Raw genomic sequence first — 18,792 nt, forward strand, 5'->3', positions numbered from 1 at the left:
AGTGGCCGTTTAAGGTACATTACAGTTGCTGTTTACAATAGCTAATGATAGGCATGCTATTGATTTTCTAACATTGTAATCTTTAATACCCAACCAAGTCCATTTATTTGCCCATCTACACACTCTAGAAACTCTCATGAGAAGACCTGTTCAGTGACCCCAAAATGCGTTGGCTACATCTACAGGCCTTGTGTTTACATTTTATGTGAAATAAACAACCTTTGGGCTGTAACCTCTAGGTGTGGTGCTCCTATTCTTCATTCTTTCCTAAAAATAGCTATGTGACAATGTTTTACCAAACAAATAACTTTACATAAAGAGTGGGAGCTTTGCTGTTGTTGTTAATAGGGTTTAGTGCTTTGTTGTGTTTTCTACACTTACCCTTCGGCCGAGGATCTGGTTAATGGCTGCGCTCTCTTTTAATGTACATTCGGCTACAACCTTTGCTCGCATTTCCTTCATATACAACATAAATGCATTAAGAGGTTTCTTTATGTGAGGTTTTTTCTTTTCTTCTTCCTTTTTGGAATCCTGATGTTTTCTGTAAAATGACATAGCGCTAATAATTCCACAAAGGGTTACTCAAAGACCATTTCTTTACAGCAGGCTTAGAATAGTACATAAACAGGAAACTTTAACTAGGCAAAGGATGTCCTGAAACATGGATGGGAAACCATCATTACAGGTTCAGGAGGTCTGATATCAACTCACTTTGTGTAGAAGATTAACAATATATAGAAAGATTTTACAAAGAGCTTAGTACATCTGCATTCAATTGGCATTTGCAATACAGACCGATGGTGAGCATCTAGATGACAGCCTAGCCAGAGGATGACCATGCTGATAAGAGGTTGGTCAGAATATGTTTGCATTTATGGAGAAATGAGCAAAGGACATCTAGATGGATTTATGTCTTGACAAAGCATGTCTCTATGGACAGAAGACCTAATGAAGGATGTATACATAGATGGAAGACTGGGTTAAGGACATCTTAATGGGTGAGAACAAATCAGAGGATGTCTAAATAAACAACATACTATGGATAGTTTGTCCTCATGGCTGGGTATGGGGATATCTACATAGGCAGATGGTATCTTAATGAATGAAAAATTAAACAGGGAATATCTATGTGGATGAAATATAGTAGAAAGTATGAGAACAGTGGAACCTCAGTTTAAGAGTAACTTGGTTTGAGAGCGTTTTGATTTGCAAGTAACTTTTTTTTTTAATTCTGACTCAGTTTGCGAGTGTTGACTTGCAAGACGAGCAGAATTCAAGCTAAATAGGCCTGCAGTACCTCATTTGGCCTGAGGTACAGGGCCGCAGGAGCCGAACATTGGCCTGCAGTACCTAATTTGGCCTGAGGTACGGGGGCGCAGAAGCCGAGCCGAGGTATCTTTGGGCCTTTTCGGCGCTCTGATGCCCCCCCACCTCTGGCCGCATTTGGTATTGCATCCCATTGAAGTCAATGCAGAACTAATTATTCAATGGGAAAACTTGCTTTGTACTTTGGATTACGAGCATACTCCTGGAATAGATTATGCTCGTAATTCGAGGTTGAACTGTACATGAATAAATGGGTTGGGTGGAGTTTGTCTATATGAATGAATGAATGAAATATATACAGGATGGATTTAAGACAGGATAGAAGAAATGTACATGAATGGAACACTGGGAAAACAATGTCAGCATGTAATAGTCAGGCTGAAAAAAAGTCACATGTCCAAGACAAAAATAAACTGAAATATATGGAAGTTTGGAAAGAGATGGTCTGCACAGATGGAAGACTGAATGGACATCTACATGGATGCAAGGCATGCAAGGATTTCTAAATCAGTTCAAGACTAAATAGACTAAATATAAATGAAAGAAAGGGCAGAGGATGTCTACATGGATGTAAGACTACATGTAGTGATGTCTACATGGACCAGAAAAGATCACTACAGGAAGAAAATGAATGACACGTCTTTACTATTATAGGAGGATATCTGATGTAGAAAGAAGAGTTTTACTATAAGAGTTGGCATCTACAAGGAAGCCTGAGCAGACAGAGACCACAGGAAGAAGATGGATATGTATTTGGATGGAACATTTTGGGAGGGCATGTAGCCTTACAAATAAAAGGCTTTGGATATAAGCCAAATTAGAAACTTTCACTTCCAGTGGGGAAAGCTTAAATGCATGGAAAAACATTTACTACAGACATGAGACATCTGCATCAAATTAGAATGCCCTTGCATCCAGAAGACATCTATATCATTGACACACTTTAACTAAAATCAAAGGCAATTGGTATGGATGGGGGACATTTACCATAGTGGAGGACGTCTACATGGGCTGGGCATTCCTACTGGAGTTGGGGGTGTACTCATAGATAAGGGATTTCTACTGTAGGAAAACTTAGTACTGGCCAATTTAGTGGTAGAGCAAATGTAAGTCATGTAAGGTAAAAAGGAAACTCACGAGCTGTGCAGTCCCACGTCACCCTGGGAAGATTCCTGTTTGACGCTTGGGGTCACTATGGCGGGATGAGGGATTCCAGTTGTGTGTAAACCGTGGTGGGGTGGCACCATGTGTGGAGGGAATCTGGAGGAGAGAAAGCTGTGTAATTTGTCAGAATAAACATGAATGAAAAGGGCAGGAGAAAACATTTCTACAATTAACTCCAACACAATTACCACACACATTGATTCCCCATCGCAATCACTGGACAATATCATATTTAAATGAAAATGAAATCCAACATGACTGGTAAGATACAATTCTAGCTTCATTGTCATATACATCTTTACTGTTCTAAAAATCGCTGTTAAAAAACACGCTGGTATCTGGTTTGGATCTCTGGGGACCATGGGTGTAGGGTTATCGCACTCATGAAGCCACCAAGAAACAAGTAAAATAAACATGACCTTCCTACTTGTAATGTCACAAAAGTTTTGCTTATAGTGGTTAAAAGAAATAAATAAATTCTGTCCAGCCAGTCTTTTGACCTAGACTAGTGGTTCTCAACCACTTGCCTGTAGCCTCTCTCTCTCAATGGCCTTCAGCCAGCTGCAGATCCCTTAACCTTCCACAGGTCCTCCCCCCTCCCATAGTGCTCCCAACCTTCTATAGTGGCCTAGAGTGCTCCCAAATATCTGAGAGCCCTTAGCCTCCACAGTCCCCCCAACCTTCCATAGTACCGCATTTGTATTTCTATACTTTTATTGTGTGAGCATAAACTTTAACCTTCACTGTTGAAACTGTTTACCAGGCCCTGGTCTCAAAAAGGTTGAGAACCACTGATCTAGACAGCCCTTGCCAAACAACATTTGAATAAAAACCTCACTCCATTGAAACTATGGAGTTTATTTAAGCATTTTAAAGTACAACTAAAGCAACAACATTTTATTTAGAGCATGGAATGGCTAACAAGGTTATAGAGTCGTTTATTTATTTTTATTAAAACACAAAGAGATTGCCCTCATAGCAAGCTGTGTGCTCCTGTGCACACTCCTGGGTCCGGCTGTGTGCATCCATCGACACACATAGTGTGGCTTGGCCCCACCACGTCCCCCAATGGCTCCTACTGCTTTCATTAAGCCTGTAAGAGTGGGCAGATGGCAAAAAAAGCTGTAGATGGGCACACCGCTGGATCGATGTAGGTCTCAGGTAAGTGTGGGGGGGGGGAGCCTTTTTGACTTTAGAACCACTTTAAGTGTATTTCCAGCTAATATTAGTTTGAGTCACCACACAGGTTTAGCATTTACATCTAAAGCCTGCTCAGATAAGCTCAGCCAGTCTTGTAGATCATGCCTAAAGACTGAGCTCAGCCAGTCTTGTAGACCATGCCTAAAGACTGCTCAGATGAGCTCAGCCAGTCTTGTAGACCATGACTAAAGACTGCTTAGATGAGCTCAGACAGTGTAGACCATGCCTAAAGACTGCTCAGATGAGCTCAGTCAGTCTTGTAGACCATGCCTAAAGACTGCTCAGATGAGCTCAGCCTGTCTTGTAGACCATGCCTAAAGACAGCTAGTCTTGTAGAAATTTTTACTGCTTTCAGTCAAGTCAGTTCTAACTGGTAGATTACCAGTGAGTGAGTGGAGAGATAGCAAAGCACAATCCCTGTGCACCATTAGTAAGCAATAAGCAGTAATTTGTGTGTAAGGAGCAAAAACAGCTAACAGAATGTCCATATATAATGTGGGGTTCCCACCATCTCTGCACCGAGTTCATGGGTCTACACCTGCTAAGCCCATTATGAGGGGTTATGACCATCCCTACTTTAAATCCCCTGGTCTACACACCTGCTGTGTCTATTATGAGGAGTTCCAACCATCCCTGCTCTAAATTTGTAGGCCTTTACACCTGCTGTGCCCATTATGAGGGGTTCCCACCATCCCTGCTATGAGTTCCTGGGTCTACACATCTGATGTGTCCATTATTAGGGCTTCCGATCATCCTTTTGCTGAGTTCCTGGGTCCGCGCACAAATTGTGCCAATCCCACCATCCCTGCTGGATTATTTCTATGTTTTATATTACAAAAGATGTAACAGGAAGAGCAGGGGCTCACAAAGGGAGCGTGGAACAACCAAAACCTAGAGAAACAGAGCCGGTAATTACAACAGGAAGACCTCACCATTGGAACATCCATGTCATACAAAATAAGAAATCAGGACCCACCCACAAGTTTCCAGCTAGATTCAAAATATAGAGTGGACTAATCCTCTAACACTTATTGATACCAAATAAAATAAATTAATATTGATAAGATTTTTGATCTTAAAAGACAAAAGACAAACAAAAACAAAATAGCATTGTAGAGTAGAAAAAAAAAATCATAAAAATGCCAATATTTTTGCATTTGTAATTATTTTTTTTATTTTTTTTTAGAAATGTAACCCAAGCTCTCTTCAGATTTTTTTTTTAGCTAGATGGATATAAGAAGCATGCCATTCTGCATCACAAAGGTGTCTTGTGTCCCATAGACAGGCAGTAAATACCCTGAAAGCAGCTCATTAGCGTCCCTGTCCGCCTCTATGGCTCCAAGCCAGAATATAATGATGAGAGTAAACTAAGTTGGGACAACTAATTTTTTCTTTTTTTTTGTTCTTGCCAGTCTCTGGGGCTTCCGCCTTCTGCAGCCTCATTTTGCGCGCTTGTTGACACGCTTCCATTAAGCGCCTGTCATCCGTCGCCCTTGATTTTATGCACAAGCTGTGGGATGCGTTCCTTTCTGCAGCCGCGTGCCTTTGAATCGCATTGGATTTGTCATTATCCTCTTGCACTTGTAACATTTCATCTATTTCTGCCCGGGAATGCGCCTGGCATGCGCCCACTTTATGGTTAAAACATGATGTGGCTTCCCTTTGAAGGCAGACGGTTTCAGCGTTGCCCTCGTCAGGAGAAGTGCCTTTCACCAATTTAGCATGCTGAGGGCCCCAAGCTCCAACATCTCAATCGAAAGGGGGTCACAGGGTGGCATCGGCGAGTGTCAGAGAGTGCTGCTTAATTGCCAATCTAGGCTTCTCCACGGTGTTTAAAGTATAATGACCCTTCACTTAATTCTGAGAATCCCCGGACCTGGCGCTGGATTGAATGAATATCAAAGACGACGACCGAACAGGGTGCAGGCCTCCGCTTTTCTATAACTGTCATAAGTCTAATGGACCTGTACTTCATGTCAACCCATTATCACAATAATGTATTTAATTTGCTGTATACGCTTTTTAACTAGACACCTTTCATACAGCCAAGTTTGGAAGGAAGCCCAAAAAAAAAAGAGAGAGAGAGAGAAGGATCCCAAGGTGGTTTGGCGCTCGTTAATAAGCATTCGAGAAATCCACCTTCGGCTTTGTTCAGCTCCTTCCATTTGCATTAACCCCTACAAGCACCGATAGGCGGAGGAGCCCCCTGTCAAGGATTTGTCACATCTGCCACCATCATCTGTTGGAATTCGCCTGCCCTTAATGAACGTCGTTAGTGGGGAATGTGGCACCATGGCCATTTGACATGCCAAGCCACACAGAAAGGCTTAAAGTGAACCTATCTTTGGGAAATCACACACAGGCTTGCATTAAACTGGCCGTACATGCAGAAGATTTCTCAACGAGTTGAACAAGGGAAATCTATAGATTCCCACATTCACATTTAGGAGCAGGAATCTGATTGATTTATTCAGCGTTGCGCCAGAAAAAGCGCCAAACAAATGATCCAAGTCCGACAATGATTTATTGGTTTTGTAAACGTCACAGTAAGGACAAAAGACAGCCAATGTGGTCCGGGGGCCCATAGATCTTCTCCAATTAATTGAATAGGGACTCAAAAGTGATACAATCACCAGGTTCTAAAAAGTCAGATTAATAAATCATTGCGTAACAGGTTAAAGAGCACCAAACGAAAAAAGCTTAGGAGTCCAACACTTTCTTCTTCAGCTTGTTACAACAAGCAGGGCAAAGGACATCAAAGCTTTTCATGGGGAACAAAAATGCATTGGATGCCTTTTGCCCTGCTTTTTGCAACCAGTTGAACAATAAAAACTTTGACTTTTCATTTGGCACTCACTGACATTACACTCGGATTTCTCAACTCTCGAGGGGTCCCCATCGTTGTGGCGAATTGCCGGATACAGGTCAATTGGGCTCTAGTAATGAATTTGTCCACATTCTGATGAAAATCTGTGTCCAGCACCCCTCTACCATTATCTCTTGGACCAGTGAATCAATGTGTCAGCAATCTATTGATAGAGAAGCCATGTCCTCACCCCACCTAGTGTTGCAATCAGACAGCCAGCATGGCTGAATGGTTGCAATCAATGGTTGGCCAACTTTTTTCTCCCTGGCTCCTTCAATTTCTCCATTCTAGGTTTGTCAAGCTGGGTCATGTCAGAAGGGCTACCCACAGCTAAAATTTCACCCGAATCAACCAAACAAATCAACCAAAATTCAAGCCACAGATGGCCAGCTTTACTGTGCCATAGAGGGCACTCTAAATGTCAAACTTGGCTTGTCTTGGCTATGAGAGTCTTTAAACTCTGGTTTTGGTAAATGGCACCCCCCGGTTATAGATGTTCCCAAGATATTCTGGAATTGAACATTCTTTGGATATGAAGGGGTACCTTCTAGTACCCACTGCTACACATTGATGACAAATTATACATTTAAATTTAAAAGTAGAACCCAAATCAATTGAAAAGCAGAATAAAAAAAAAAAAAGAGAGGATGAAATTCATAAATACAACTAACGTGTTTCTCAATCTGAGCTCTTCAGCTCATTACATCATAAGATAATAGCCTGTTGTATCTTTGAGTGGAATTATTTTTCCTGGTCCACATGTGTATCGCTGTTACAGGAATGTAGCACTTATAAATTAAGTTTTTTAAGATTTTCTGCCTTATTTTTTCAGCTCAATCTCCTAAACCAGGGGTCTTCAAATTTCTAATCAATGGGCCAGTTTACTGTCCTTTATACTTTAAGGTGGAAATACACAATGCCCCATTGTTGGTTTTAATGGAAGGAATAGTGCCCCATCGTTGAGGTCAATGGGAGGAATAGTGCCCCATCATTGGTGTCAGTGGGCAGAATAGTTTCCAATCAATGGTGTCATTGGAAGGAATAATGCCCCATCTTTGTTATGAGTGGAATGAATGACATCCCGTCATTGGTGTCAGGTGAAGGAGTAGTGCCCCAAGGGTTGGATAAAGGCAAGCAAAGAGCCACAGTTTGGAGACCACTGTCCTAAACATAGACGGAAACTTTTCTGTAGTTTTCAGTCTTGTCTTTTGGTCAGATCTTTAAGGTTTTGCCTATTATTAAACCTAGATGCAAGGATTGGGCCAATAATCTTTTCTGAGCATAGTGGAAGCACCTGACCACCTCCTCCCGTGATGGCCCTTGTTTAGGCATGGTGACAAAACTCTGTCCTTGTCTTTCAATTGTGCTCCAGCATTGTCACTCTCACACAGGCTTCTGATGGAGGCTACGAGTGGCCATTTCAATACACATTACGCAATCGGAGTCTACTGTTGTCATCAAAAGGAAACCCGCCCTAAAAAATGCCATGCAGCCATCATTGGCATGCATGTAGACAGAAAGTGACAGCAAATAGGTTGAAGAAAATCCGCATTTGGAAAAACAAAAATTGCAATGGATTGTGATGCACAGAGCACACTACATAATAAGTTGGGGTTTACATCTATTTTAACTGTGTTAAGCTCCCACTCTGGGAATTGTGTCAGTGTCTGATCGGTCTCCGGTATTATTCATAAGGAAGAATAGAGACCAGGCTCCCATAATCACAGAGCAGGGGATTAGCACAATGCTCAGAGTATGTTATACATATGTTAATAAGATTTAGCCTGTAGCCTCCGATTCTCATTACAATTCGAGACTCCCGCACATCATACAGCACTGTCATTTTAGCTGGCTCAACACCCGGAGATATGGCGGCTTGCCTCGCCTGAGCTGGACGACTTAATTGCACGGATGAAACTTTACACAAACAACTGAGACGCTTTTTTTTTAAAGGGCTCGTTCACACCAGGTGCTTAGGGCTGCATTGTTCTTTGCAGGTTGAATGCAAGGACATGCTGCAAACCATTGCACACCACAAAGAACGTTGAGAAAAAATGAAGTTATGCTGCATTTTTTTTAGGCAGCACAATGCCTTGCAGTAAAATTATAAAAAAAAAATAGTACCTTGACCCTTGATTTAGCCTGTACTACAAAAAAACAGCATTAAAAAACCCAGCTCACGTGCATTAAATGCAACAAAACACATAAAAGGTGCATGTCAATGTTCTTTAATGCACATTAACACGCATGTGTTATTTTTTTAATGCGCCTTGTGGTGTGATGAACACACCAAGGCCAAGACAGCCAGGCAAACAGCTTTTTCAGAAAAGCTAAGGAGCCTACTTCATTGCATTTATATAGAAGTCCTTGAGAACAATACACTCTGTATGTGACTAATTGATTTTATTTAGCAGCAATGACAATCACGCTCCCTCCCAAGAAAATAAACTAGAGCAAGGGTAGGTAAACTTTGGCTCTGCAGCTGTAGAAAGAACTACAAGTCCCATGAGGCATTGTGGAACTCTGGCAAGCACAAGCATAATGCCGCGTACACACGATCATTTTTCGGCATGAAAAAAATGTTGTTTTTAAAAAACGTCATTTAAAATGATCGTGTGTGGGCTTCACATCATTTTTCAGGTTCTGAAAAACGTAAAAAAAAAAAAAATCGAACATGCTGCTTTTTTTAACGTAGTTTTAAACGATGTGGGTTTTTGGGTTGTAAAAAATGATCGTGTGTGGGCTAAAACGATGTTAAAAACCCGCGCATGCTCAGAAGCAAGTTATGAGACGGAGCGCTCGTTCTGGTAAAACTAGCGTTCATAATGGAGTAAGCACATTCATCACGCTGTAACAGACAGAAAATCGCTAATCGTCTTTTACTAACACGGAATCAGCTAAAGCAGCCCCAAGGGTGGCGCCATCCGCATAGAACTTCCCCTTTATAGTGCCGTCGTACGTGTTGTACGTCACCGCGCTTTGCTAGATAATTTTTTTAAAACGATGGTGTGTGGGCAACGTCGTTTTAATGATGAAGTTGGAAAAACTTCGTTTTTTCAACATGCTGAAAAACAACGGTTTTTTTTCATGCTGAAAAATTATCGTGTGTACGCGGCATAACTCCCAGAGGCATAGGCATGATGGTACTTTTGTAACAGCCAGTGAGCCAAAGTTTGCCTACCCCCAAACTAGAGGAAGCCTCTGCCCACTGGTGTATGAAATGCTATTAAAATATGGAACAGCAAGTAAAAATATGAAAATCACATCACAAGTAGTTTTCAAGTATATGATGCAAAAACGGCCCAAAGTGTGTACTGCACATCATAAACTAAGTTTAAAGCGGAGTTCCGCCCATAAATGTATCTTCCTCTGATCGGATTATCCGGTGCCACATTTGGTACCTTTCAGGGAGGAGGGGGAGCAGATACCTGTTAAATCCAGGTATCTGCACCCACTTCTGGGGAAAGTTCGCTACGTAATATCCGGTCCCTCCTCCTTCCCCCCCGCTGCCTTCTGGGAGACACACCTTTTCCAGAAAACAGCAAAAAGCGCAGCGTGACTCGCGCATGCACAGTAGGAAACATGGGCAAACATTCCCATAGACACACTCCTAAACCTTGTGGACGGCCTTCCCAGAAGAGTTGAAGCTGTTATAGCTGCAAAGGGTGGGCCAACTCAATATTGAACCCTACGGACTAAGACTGGGATGCCATTAAAGTTCATGTGTGTGTAAAGGCAGGTGTCCAAATACTTTTGGCAATATAGTGTATACCATATACCACATAACACATAAAAAGGGTTATAAACTTCTAAGGCCTCGTACACACGACCAAGTTTCTCGGCAAAAACCAGCAAGAAACTTGCTGGGAGATATTTTTTTGCCGAGGAAACCGGTCGTGTGTACATTTTCGTCAAGGAAAATGTCGAGAAACTCAACGAGCCAAAAAGAGAGCAAGTTCTCTATTTCCTCGATGGGAATGGAGAAACTTGCCTTGTCAAGTTCCTCGACAGCCTAACAAGGAACTCGACGAGGAAAACTATGTGTTTTGCCCGTCGAGTTCCTCGGTCGTGTGTACGAGGCTTCAGTATAATTTGTAGGTAGACTGTTTATGTACATGGTGGGAAACCACATCAGCAGGCACTGCTGTCACCTTTTCTGTGCTACACAATTGTTGTGCTTTACTGTTCCTCCTCACAATGCAAGTCTATGGGGTTGATTTACTAAAAGGCAAACAGACAGTGCACTCTGCAAGTTGCTTCAGAGCTTAGTAAATGAGGGGAAGCTTCACTTTGCTAAGAATGCCCAATAACAAGCAAGAAAAATAAAAATAAAATGCATTTTTTTCTTGCACGTGATTGGATGATGGAAGTCAGCAGAGCTTCCCCTTATTAACTAATCTCTGGAGTAACCGCCCTTGCAAAGTGCACAGTCTATTTGCCTTTAGTAAATTAACCCCTAAGGCCTCGTACACACGACAGGTTAACCGGAGGACAACGGTCTGAAGGACCGTTTTCATCGGTCAAAACCGATCGTGTGTGGGCCCCATAGGTTATTTAACCATAGGTTAAAAAAAAGCCAACTTGCTTTAAAATTAACCGATGGATTTCTAACCGATAGGTCAAAACCGATCGTTAGTAGGCACAACCATCGGTTAAAAATCCACGCATGCTCAGAATCAAGTCGACGCATGCTTGGAAGCATTGAACTTCGTTTTTTTCAGCACGTCGTTGTGTTTTACGTCACCGCGTTTTGACCCGATCAGGTATTTAACCTATGGTGTGTAGGCGTGACGGACCATCAGTCAGCTTCATCGGTTAACCGATGACAACGGTCCTTCAGACCGTTGTCCTCTGGTTAACCTATCGTGTGTACGAGGCTTAAGAGTTGGCTGACCCAATGAAAACAATGCACTCCCTGTGTGGCAAATATCTTAACTGGTGTTAAGCAGAAAGGCTGAGACATTGCAGTGAAACATAGACCCCCCCTCTAGTAGCAAATTTCCATATACAGTAAAACCTTGGTTTGAGAGTAACTTGGTTTGAGAACATTTTCCAAGACAAGCAAAATGTTTTAATACATTTTGCCTTGATATACAAGCGATGTCTTGATATAAGAGTAGCGTCATGTCACAACTGAGTATAAAAAGAAGAGAGGAGCCTCTAAGTGTAGCAATATGGTTACATTTAATGAAGGGACAACATTCAGCAACTTATTGCTACACTTAGAGGCGCCTCTCTTCTCTTTTATACCCTGTAAAAAAATGCTTTGATATACAAGTGCTTTGGATTGCAAGCATGTTTTTGGAACAAATTATGCTCGCAAACCAAGGTTTTACTGTATAATACAACAACAAGGGCATGAAAAAACAAGTTTGTAAAATGTAAAAGTCAAAGTTGATATTCATAAACAGCAATAATTCAAAACATGCGCCCACTAAACATACAGTATGCCTCATTTTAGGTTAAGCTACTTCAGCCTATCTCAACTGAAATCAATGGAGCATGCCAGGTTTAGGAAATAGTAAATTTTGAGCCAAGCCTTTAAATATTTAACTAAGCACATTTTTCGAATTTCTGGCCACATTTTACCAAAATTTTGTAAGGGAAATTTACCCAGGGCAGCTTTATCAGTTGATTTTTTTCTCTTTTTTTTTTGTAAAAACTGGTAGTTTATAACTCAATTCATCATCCTTCTATTACTAGAATGCTTCTGTGTAGTTAAAACAGTCGGGTTTAACCTCCCTGGCGGTATGATTATTTCAGATTTTAGGTGCTGAAAGCGGTACCATTATTTTGCAAGGAAATTTGGCATTTTATACTGTAGGCCTGTAATTCTTAGGAATAACTCACTTAAATCTGACCAAACAAGAGTCAAGTAGGCATCCCGGGTATGATAAAGTTTGAAAAACAAAATTATAAATTATAATATAATAAATAATTATATATAAAATTATTCAATAATGTAATCAACTCAAAATCACTGAAATTTGCTCAGTTGCAGAATTGTCGCTGTCATTACTTTTATTTTTTTATGACATAAAGGGACACTTTTGGTTGCTATGGACAATCTACAGTTTGCAGGCAGAAAGAACAGTTTTTATTATATAAAAGTACATGTAGGACACTGGGCAGACCACTAGGGACAAAGGGGGTGTATTTTTTACATACAGTACTGTAATCTATAAGATTACAGTATACTGTATGTAATGTGTTTGTTTACTTTTTTGAATTTGGCGCCATTCTCCGCCCCTGTGCGTCGTAACGTCGCAGGGAACGGAGATGGGCGGCACACAGGGACACTGTGAATCGAGCAAGGACCCGCTCGCTTACACAGCGGGGAGGCATCGCAGGATCCAGGGACAAGGTAAGTAACTTTGTCTGTGGACACTGCGAGGCGAGCCCGAGTCTGGCTCGGGGATACCGCTTTTGGTACAAAAATCTTTCCCCCGAACCAGACTCAGGAATACCGCCAGGAGGGTTAAAGAAGACACCTCCATCAAGTTCAACCAAAAAAACATTATAGTAGGCTTAACAATTTCTTAAATAAAAAAAAATTCAACCTTTTAGGCATTCCAAACAAACCAAAATTAAATAACTAACCAGGCAAAAGCCAAGGTTGGGCTATGCATAATATTACATCAATGTTTAATAGAATTTCACAGAAAATTCTGACCCAACAATGACACACTTTGACCAAGAAGAGCCGACTCACCTTGACATGGAAGCATTTACTGTAAGGGCTGTGGGGTACGGGTGTCGGAAGCCCCCTGTTGTAATTGGGTAAACTGGTTGACCTTGCCTTGTAAAAGAGAGAGGAAACAAAGAAAAGGAAAAAAAAAAAAGTTAAAATATATTTCAAGAAATAAATAAATAAAAAATCCCAGCATTCTCATTTAATCAAGACATAAAATCTTGGGGATTGTACGGTGGAGATCAAAGAAGACAATGTGAGTGCCATAAATCTGGTACGAACGGCTAATTAAATTTTATAACCTCGGCTAATGTCAATATAGGCCCCCCTCTCCCTGAGCTGGAACGAGGTGTTTTGTTGTGATAATTAAAGGCGAAGCCTCGACTGCTTTAATGGAGCCATCACGCTAATTGAGGGCTACGCGTGCAAAGAAAACAATAATGAATGGAAATTTATACCAAAATAAAGTGCGGGCAATCAAAGGACTTCAGCTGTGCCCAGGGTCCCTTTCGCTATTTAGTTCTTGGTGAGAAAACATTAAATTAACAGATCTTAATTTGTAGCCTTTTGTCACGTTAATGAGAGCTGACAAGATGTACCAGGGGGGAAAGTCCCCAAATAGGATTGTGGGGAACCGATCGACAGTCACAGCTCGTTACAATAATTAATAATTACAACGACCTGCACTGGGGGAGATATGGAGAGAGAGTCGGTCGTCTCTGAATAAATTATAGTCCCCAAAAACCCAGAAGATGCAAAAGACAGCAGCTCTGCCGGCCTCGTGAGCAGGAGATGACTGCTTGTGAAGGTTTTTCTACCTTTCACGTTAGATAAAGTCCCGTTTTTGCTAACTAAAGCTGCAGTGAAGGGAAATAGGTCTTGACTTGGATCCCAAACCCAACTAAGATTTTTTTTTCACCATTTGAGAAGAGTGGGGAAGAATTAGAACTTCATTCTGGTTTTTAATAGAAGTGTTAGTAGAGTGTTGGACTCAAAGTAGAATGGGGTGGGCTTCAAATGCAGTTCTCAATCAACCAGGCATCCTTGGGGGTCTCAAAAATTGTCTCAAGGAATGTAAAAAGGATGAGAGTGCGACAGATTTAATGTGAGTCCAACAAACTTCTGTTGAACATGTCAAAGGGTCAGGAGAAAAAGCCAATGGGGCAGATCCACGTACCTTTGCGCCGGGCGCAGCGTATCTAAGATACACTACGCCGCCGTAACTTTGTGCTTTTTTTTTCGAATCCTGAAAGAATTTGCGCCGTAAGTTACGGCGGTGTAGTGTATCTTGGCGGCGTAATGGCGCGCCATTCAAATATCTGTGATGGGGCGTGTTTTATGGCAATACGTCGTGACCCGGCGTAAACAAATTTTTTTTTTAACTGCGCATGCACCGTCCGTGGGGGTATCCCAGTGCGCATGCTCGAAATTAACCCGGAACAAGCCAATGCTCGCGTCGGTGACGTCATTCTACGCAAATCCCTATTCGCGAACGACTTACGCAAACGACGTAAAACATTCAAAATTGGACGTGGGAACGACGGCCATACTTAACATTGAGTACGCCTCATAACAGCAGCTTTAACTATACGCCGGAAAAAGCCGAACGCAAACGGCGTAAACATTGAACTTCGTTTTTTTCAGTACGTCGTTGTGTTTTACGTCACCGCGTTCTGACACTATCGTTTTTTTAACTGATGGTGTGTAGGTAAGACTGACCATCAGTCAGCTTCATCGGTTAACTGATGGAAAAATCCATCAGACCGTTCTCATCGGATTGACCGATCGTGTGTACAGGGCATAAGTCTAAGCGTGACCGGTTCTTTTTACATATACAGTTTTACAGTTTCGCAACATTACCGTAGTGCATAAGACATTCAAAACAGCTGCACCTACAAATATTTATTACAATTTAACAGTCACCAATTGATCGTCACAACAAGCAAATTCCGCAGAATAAAAGCTAATTTTGTGGCAGAACAATTGTGGGTCTTACATAGATACATCAGAAAACAAAATCTAATTTTCAGCTTTATGGGGGATGATACTCCAAGAAAATCCAAGATACGCAGTGGTCCCTGTCAAAACATAGTGCCAATGATGGAGACAGAATAGAGCGATGGAAAGTTCTTGGTGTCACCCACTCAATATGTGAGAGCGTAGCTGGTTTTAGGATTTAATGCGGCAAAAGGAATTAAGTAAATCTTGTTGGATGACCATAGTAGAGTTTTTACTTGTTATGCATTAATTGACTTTAAAGGTGCCATGCCACTATAATCTTTTATTATCTTGGTTGTTGTAAGGGGAGGGTTTAATTTCCACCACTTTCCTTCCAACCTGGAGATCTCACAGCTGTTGGTTCCTCTCTTAAACTCTCTATACATTCCTAAGGACAATCCACTAAAGGGCCAGGTACACACGATCGGAATTTCCGATGAAAAAAGTCAGACGGAATTTTTTCATCGGATATTCCGACCATATGTGGGCCCCATCGGACTTTTTTCCGTCGGAGTTTAGAAATAGAACATGTTGTCAGAAATGCCAAACGTCTGTGTGGAACTCCGACAGAGAAAAAACACGCATGCTCAGAATCAAATCGACGCATGCTCTGAAGCATTGAACTTCAATTTTCTTGGCTCGTCGTAGTCTTTTACGTCAAAGCGTTTTGGATGGTCAGAATTTGGTATGACAGTGTGTATGCAAGACAGCTTGAACAGAATTACAACAGAAAATTCCATCAGATTTTATCCCATCGGAAATTCCGACCATGTGTACAGGGCATAAAAGTTGGTGTCACTCCCTTCTAGAAGATGTGATGTAGGACTTTGAGGAAAAATTCGTTCAGAGAAGAAGGAATTTCAACCAGGGGGTGGGTGGACATTTCCCCTTGAGGGTCCTAGACTGTAATAAAGTGTACTTAGGCAGGGATCAAAAATTACCCCCGCCATTCAAATATAAAAATAGGGAGTTAGCTTCCTAAAAATGTAAATATTTTCTATAGTTCTGACACAAGATGATTATCTCATCCTGTTTTTTTTTTTTCTTTTTATGATTTCTCTTGAGCAGGAAGACAAAATCTATTTAGATAGAGAGGTTGAAGTTCAACCTAACTTACTACCAGTAGATGAAGTGATGGGAAATCCCGGGAGACACACAAAACCTAATTGTTTTTGAAGTGGGCAAGGACAGAAAGACTCGACGGGCAAAACACATAGTTTTGCACGTCGAGTTCCTTGTGAAGCCGCCGAGGATCTCGGCGAGCCAAATTTTCCCATTGCCGTCAAGGAAATAGAGAACATGTTCTATTTTTGGCTCGACGAGATCCTCGTCGGTTTCCTCGTCGAAAAGTGTACACACGACCGGTTTCCTCTGCAAAAAAAAAAACCCAGCAAGCTTCTTGCTGTTTTTTGCCGAGAAACTCGGCCGTGTGTACGAGGCCTCACACATTTTTTTAATGCTCACAGGGCCTGTATCTGATGACAATAGCACCCTTATTTTGTATCAAGGGACAGAAAGTAAGAAAAAATCTCCCCAATGAAAAAAAAACCTAAGATATATGAACAAACCCAGAGCACCAGACCAACTGGTAGAAGAGCCCATGTCACATTAATAATGAATCATATGATCACATAAAACACCCAACATGTGTTGGGGACCAGCAGACTCCCCCTTAATAGGGACTACAAAATAAATATAAAAATGATGAATATCCATATAGTATGTACATGCATAATTAAGAACAATTACTAATTAAAAAATGCATAATTTAAAGGCAAGATAATAGAAAAATATAATATTAAAAGTCATAATATTTTTTTTTTATATATATATTTATTTAAATTAATATTATCATGCATCTTAAGTCATGTATTCTTCAAGTAATAGTTGGTCTTATTTATGTGTATAAATGTATGTGGACATACGTAAGTTGTATTTCGTAGTGCTAATGAAAGGGGAGTCTGCTAGCCGTCGAAACACAATGGCTTTTTACAGAATTTACCATTTGTGAATCTATGGCACACTTTTTTTGGATGATCAATTGATATTTAAACCCCATGTAAACCATGCACATTTCTTTCGATTTTATTACGATTAACCAAAATTGCAACAAATACAGGTTATAAAAAAAAACTCTGGAACTGCTTACTGTGGTACTAACCATCCTAGCGGATGGGGGATCTGTCCTACGCTGCCGGGAGATAGAGGGTAATAGGGAGATATATCCGGAGGGTGTGGAGGCCTCGGGATTCCTAGGAATAGAGACAAAAGCATCATGTTTAAAAGAGATGTTAAATGCTTAATTGGAAACACTGCAGGTATTTTGAAAGAAGTTTTTTAAAATCATTACACTTTTTTAAATATATTTGACATGTTGTTACAGTGCCTACTTAAGTCCTAAAGCTGTACATAGAATCATTCATATAAGCCTCTGTAGAACATACAATCCAATTTCCCCACCACAGTCATTTGGACTCATGCACACACAAGCACCAGTATGTAGGCTCCTGGCAAGAGGGGCAGATACCAAAGCTCATTGTTTGTTTTTAAGCATTGATGGGTTAGTTTTAGGGTTGTCTGTGTTTGTCGGGATGACTACAGTGGTGTAGTGAGTAGCACTTTCGCCTAGTAGCAAAAGGGTTGCTGGTTCGAATCCCGACCACGACACCATCTGCCTGGAGTTTGCATGTTCTCCCTGTGTCTGCGTGGGTTTCCTCCGGGTACTCCGGTTTCCTCCCACACTCCAAAGACATGCCGGTAGGTTAATTGGATCCTGTCCAAATTGGCCGAGTATATATGTGTGTATGACTGTGTGTCCCAAGTGTGTCAATATCCTACGGGGTAAAATGACCGCACCAGCCAAGTAGACCCTGGCTGGAAAAAGCGCCCAGAGGCGATTCAGTTTGCATTTGTAGCGCTATACAAGTCACTCATTCATTCATTCATTCTATTCAAATTATTACTCATCTTTCACCAATATTTTCTTGGCTTAGTTTAAATCCATTGTAACTCTTTGCACAATTTGGCCTATGAAAAAAAAGTGGCCCAGTACCTTCTCCAGAAAACTGGACTCAACATTTTGGACAATCTCTGTGTACGGTACAAGCTTTTATTGTGCACCATAAGGAAACCCTACATGACTCCATCTTTGCATCATATGCTGAAATTGGCCTAATTGTGGGTATATCAATGTATTTTTTTTTTATTCTGGCCCATGGTGATCTATTTGTAACCCATGTGATTCCCTCCCTGTGTTTGGCACTAGGTAACTTTTCTGGATTAAGGTTCTGGCAAAGTTCTTCTTTCTATGATGTAATAGTTGCCCTGGTCATAACTCCCTCGACCTACTGTAATAGGAGCATTGCGCAGGGTGTCCAGAGCAAAGAAGCGGATTTAAGAACGAGACAGTTGCCAGTAGCATCAATAAATGATGAAGATGAATCCAAAGTACAGGTGCAGCCGATGAATCCAGGAAAAAACGTACTTAGAACTTTAGGAAGCAAACTAATGAAGGAAGTACTACAGGTCCTTCAAGAAACTCAACACT

At 41.2% G+C, this 18,792-nt stretch overlaps 1 protein-coding gene across 27 annotated transcripts in view; it reads right to left on the reverse strand.

Moving 5' to 3' along the window:
• The window catches only part of TCF7L2 (transcription factor 7 like 2), a 290,074-nt gene that overhangs the window by 24,190 nt on the left and 247,092 nt on the right, over positions 1–18,792 (reverse strand). For 10 of the 27 annotated variants that reach the window (XM_040361598.1, XM_040361597.1, XM_040361585.1 and 7 more), the window contains 4 exons: positions 17,395–17,497; positions 13,269–13,355; positions 2,464–2,601; positions 382–559 (listed from right to left, as the gene is read on the reverse strand). In XM_040361598.1, coding sequence (XP_040217532.1) covers positions 382–559; positions 2,464–2,601; positions 13,269–13,355; positions 17,395–17,497 — 506 coding nt within the window. The remainder of the gene's footprint in view (positions 1–381; positions 560–2,463; positions 2,602–13,268; positions 13,356–17,394; positions 17,498–18,792) is intronic. The other 17 variants (XM_040361589.1, XM_040361588.1, XM_040361605.1 and 14 more) reach the window with 5 other exon arrangements.

This window comes from Rana temporaria, chromosome 8 (assembly GCF_905171775.1).
Source record: "Rana temporaria chromosome 8, aRanTem1.1, whole genome shotgun sequence".
Lineage (NCBI taxonomy): Eukaryota > Metazoa > Chordata > Amphibia > Anura > Ranidae > Rana > Rana temporaria.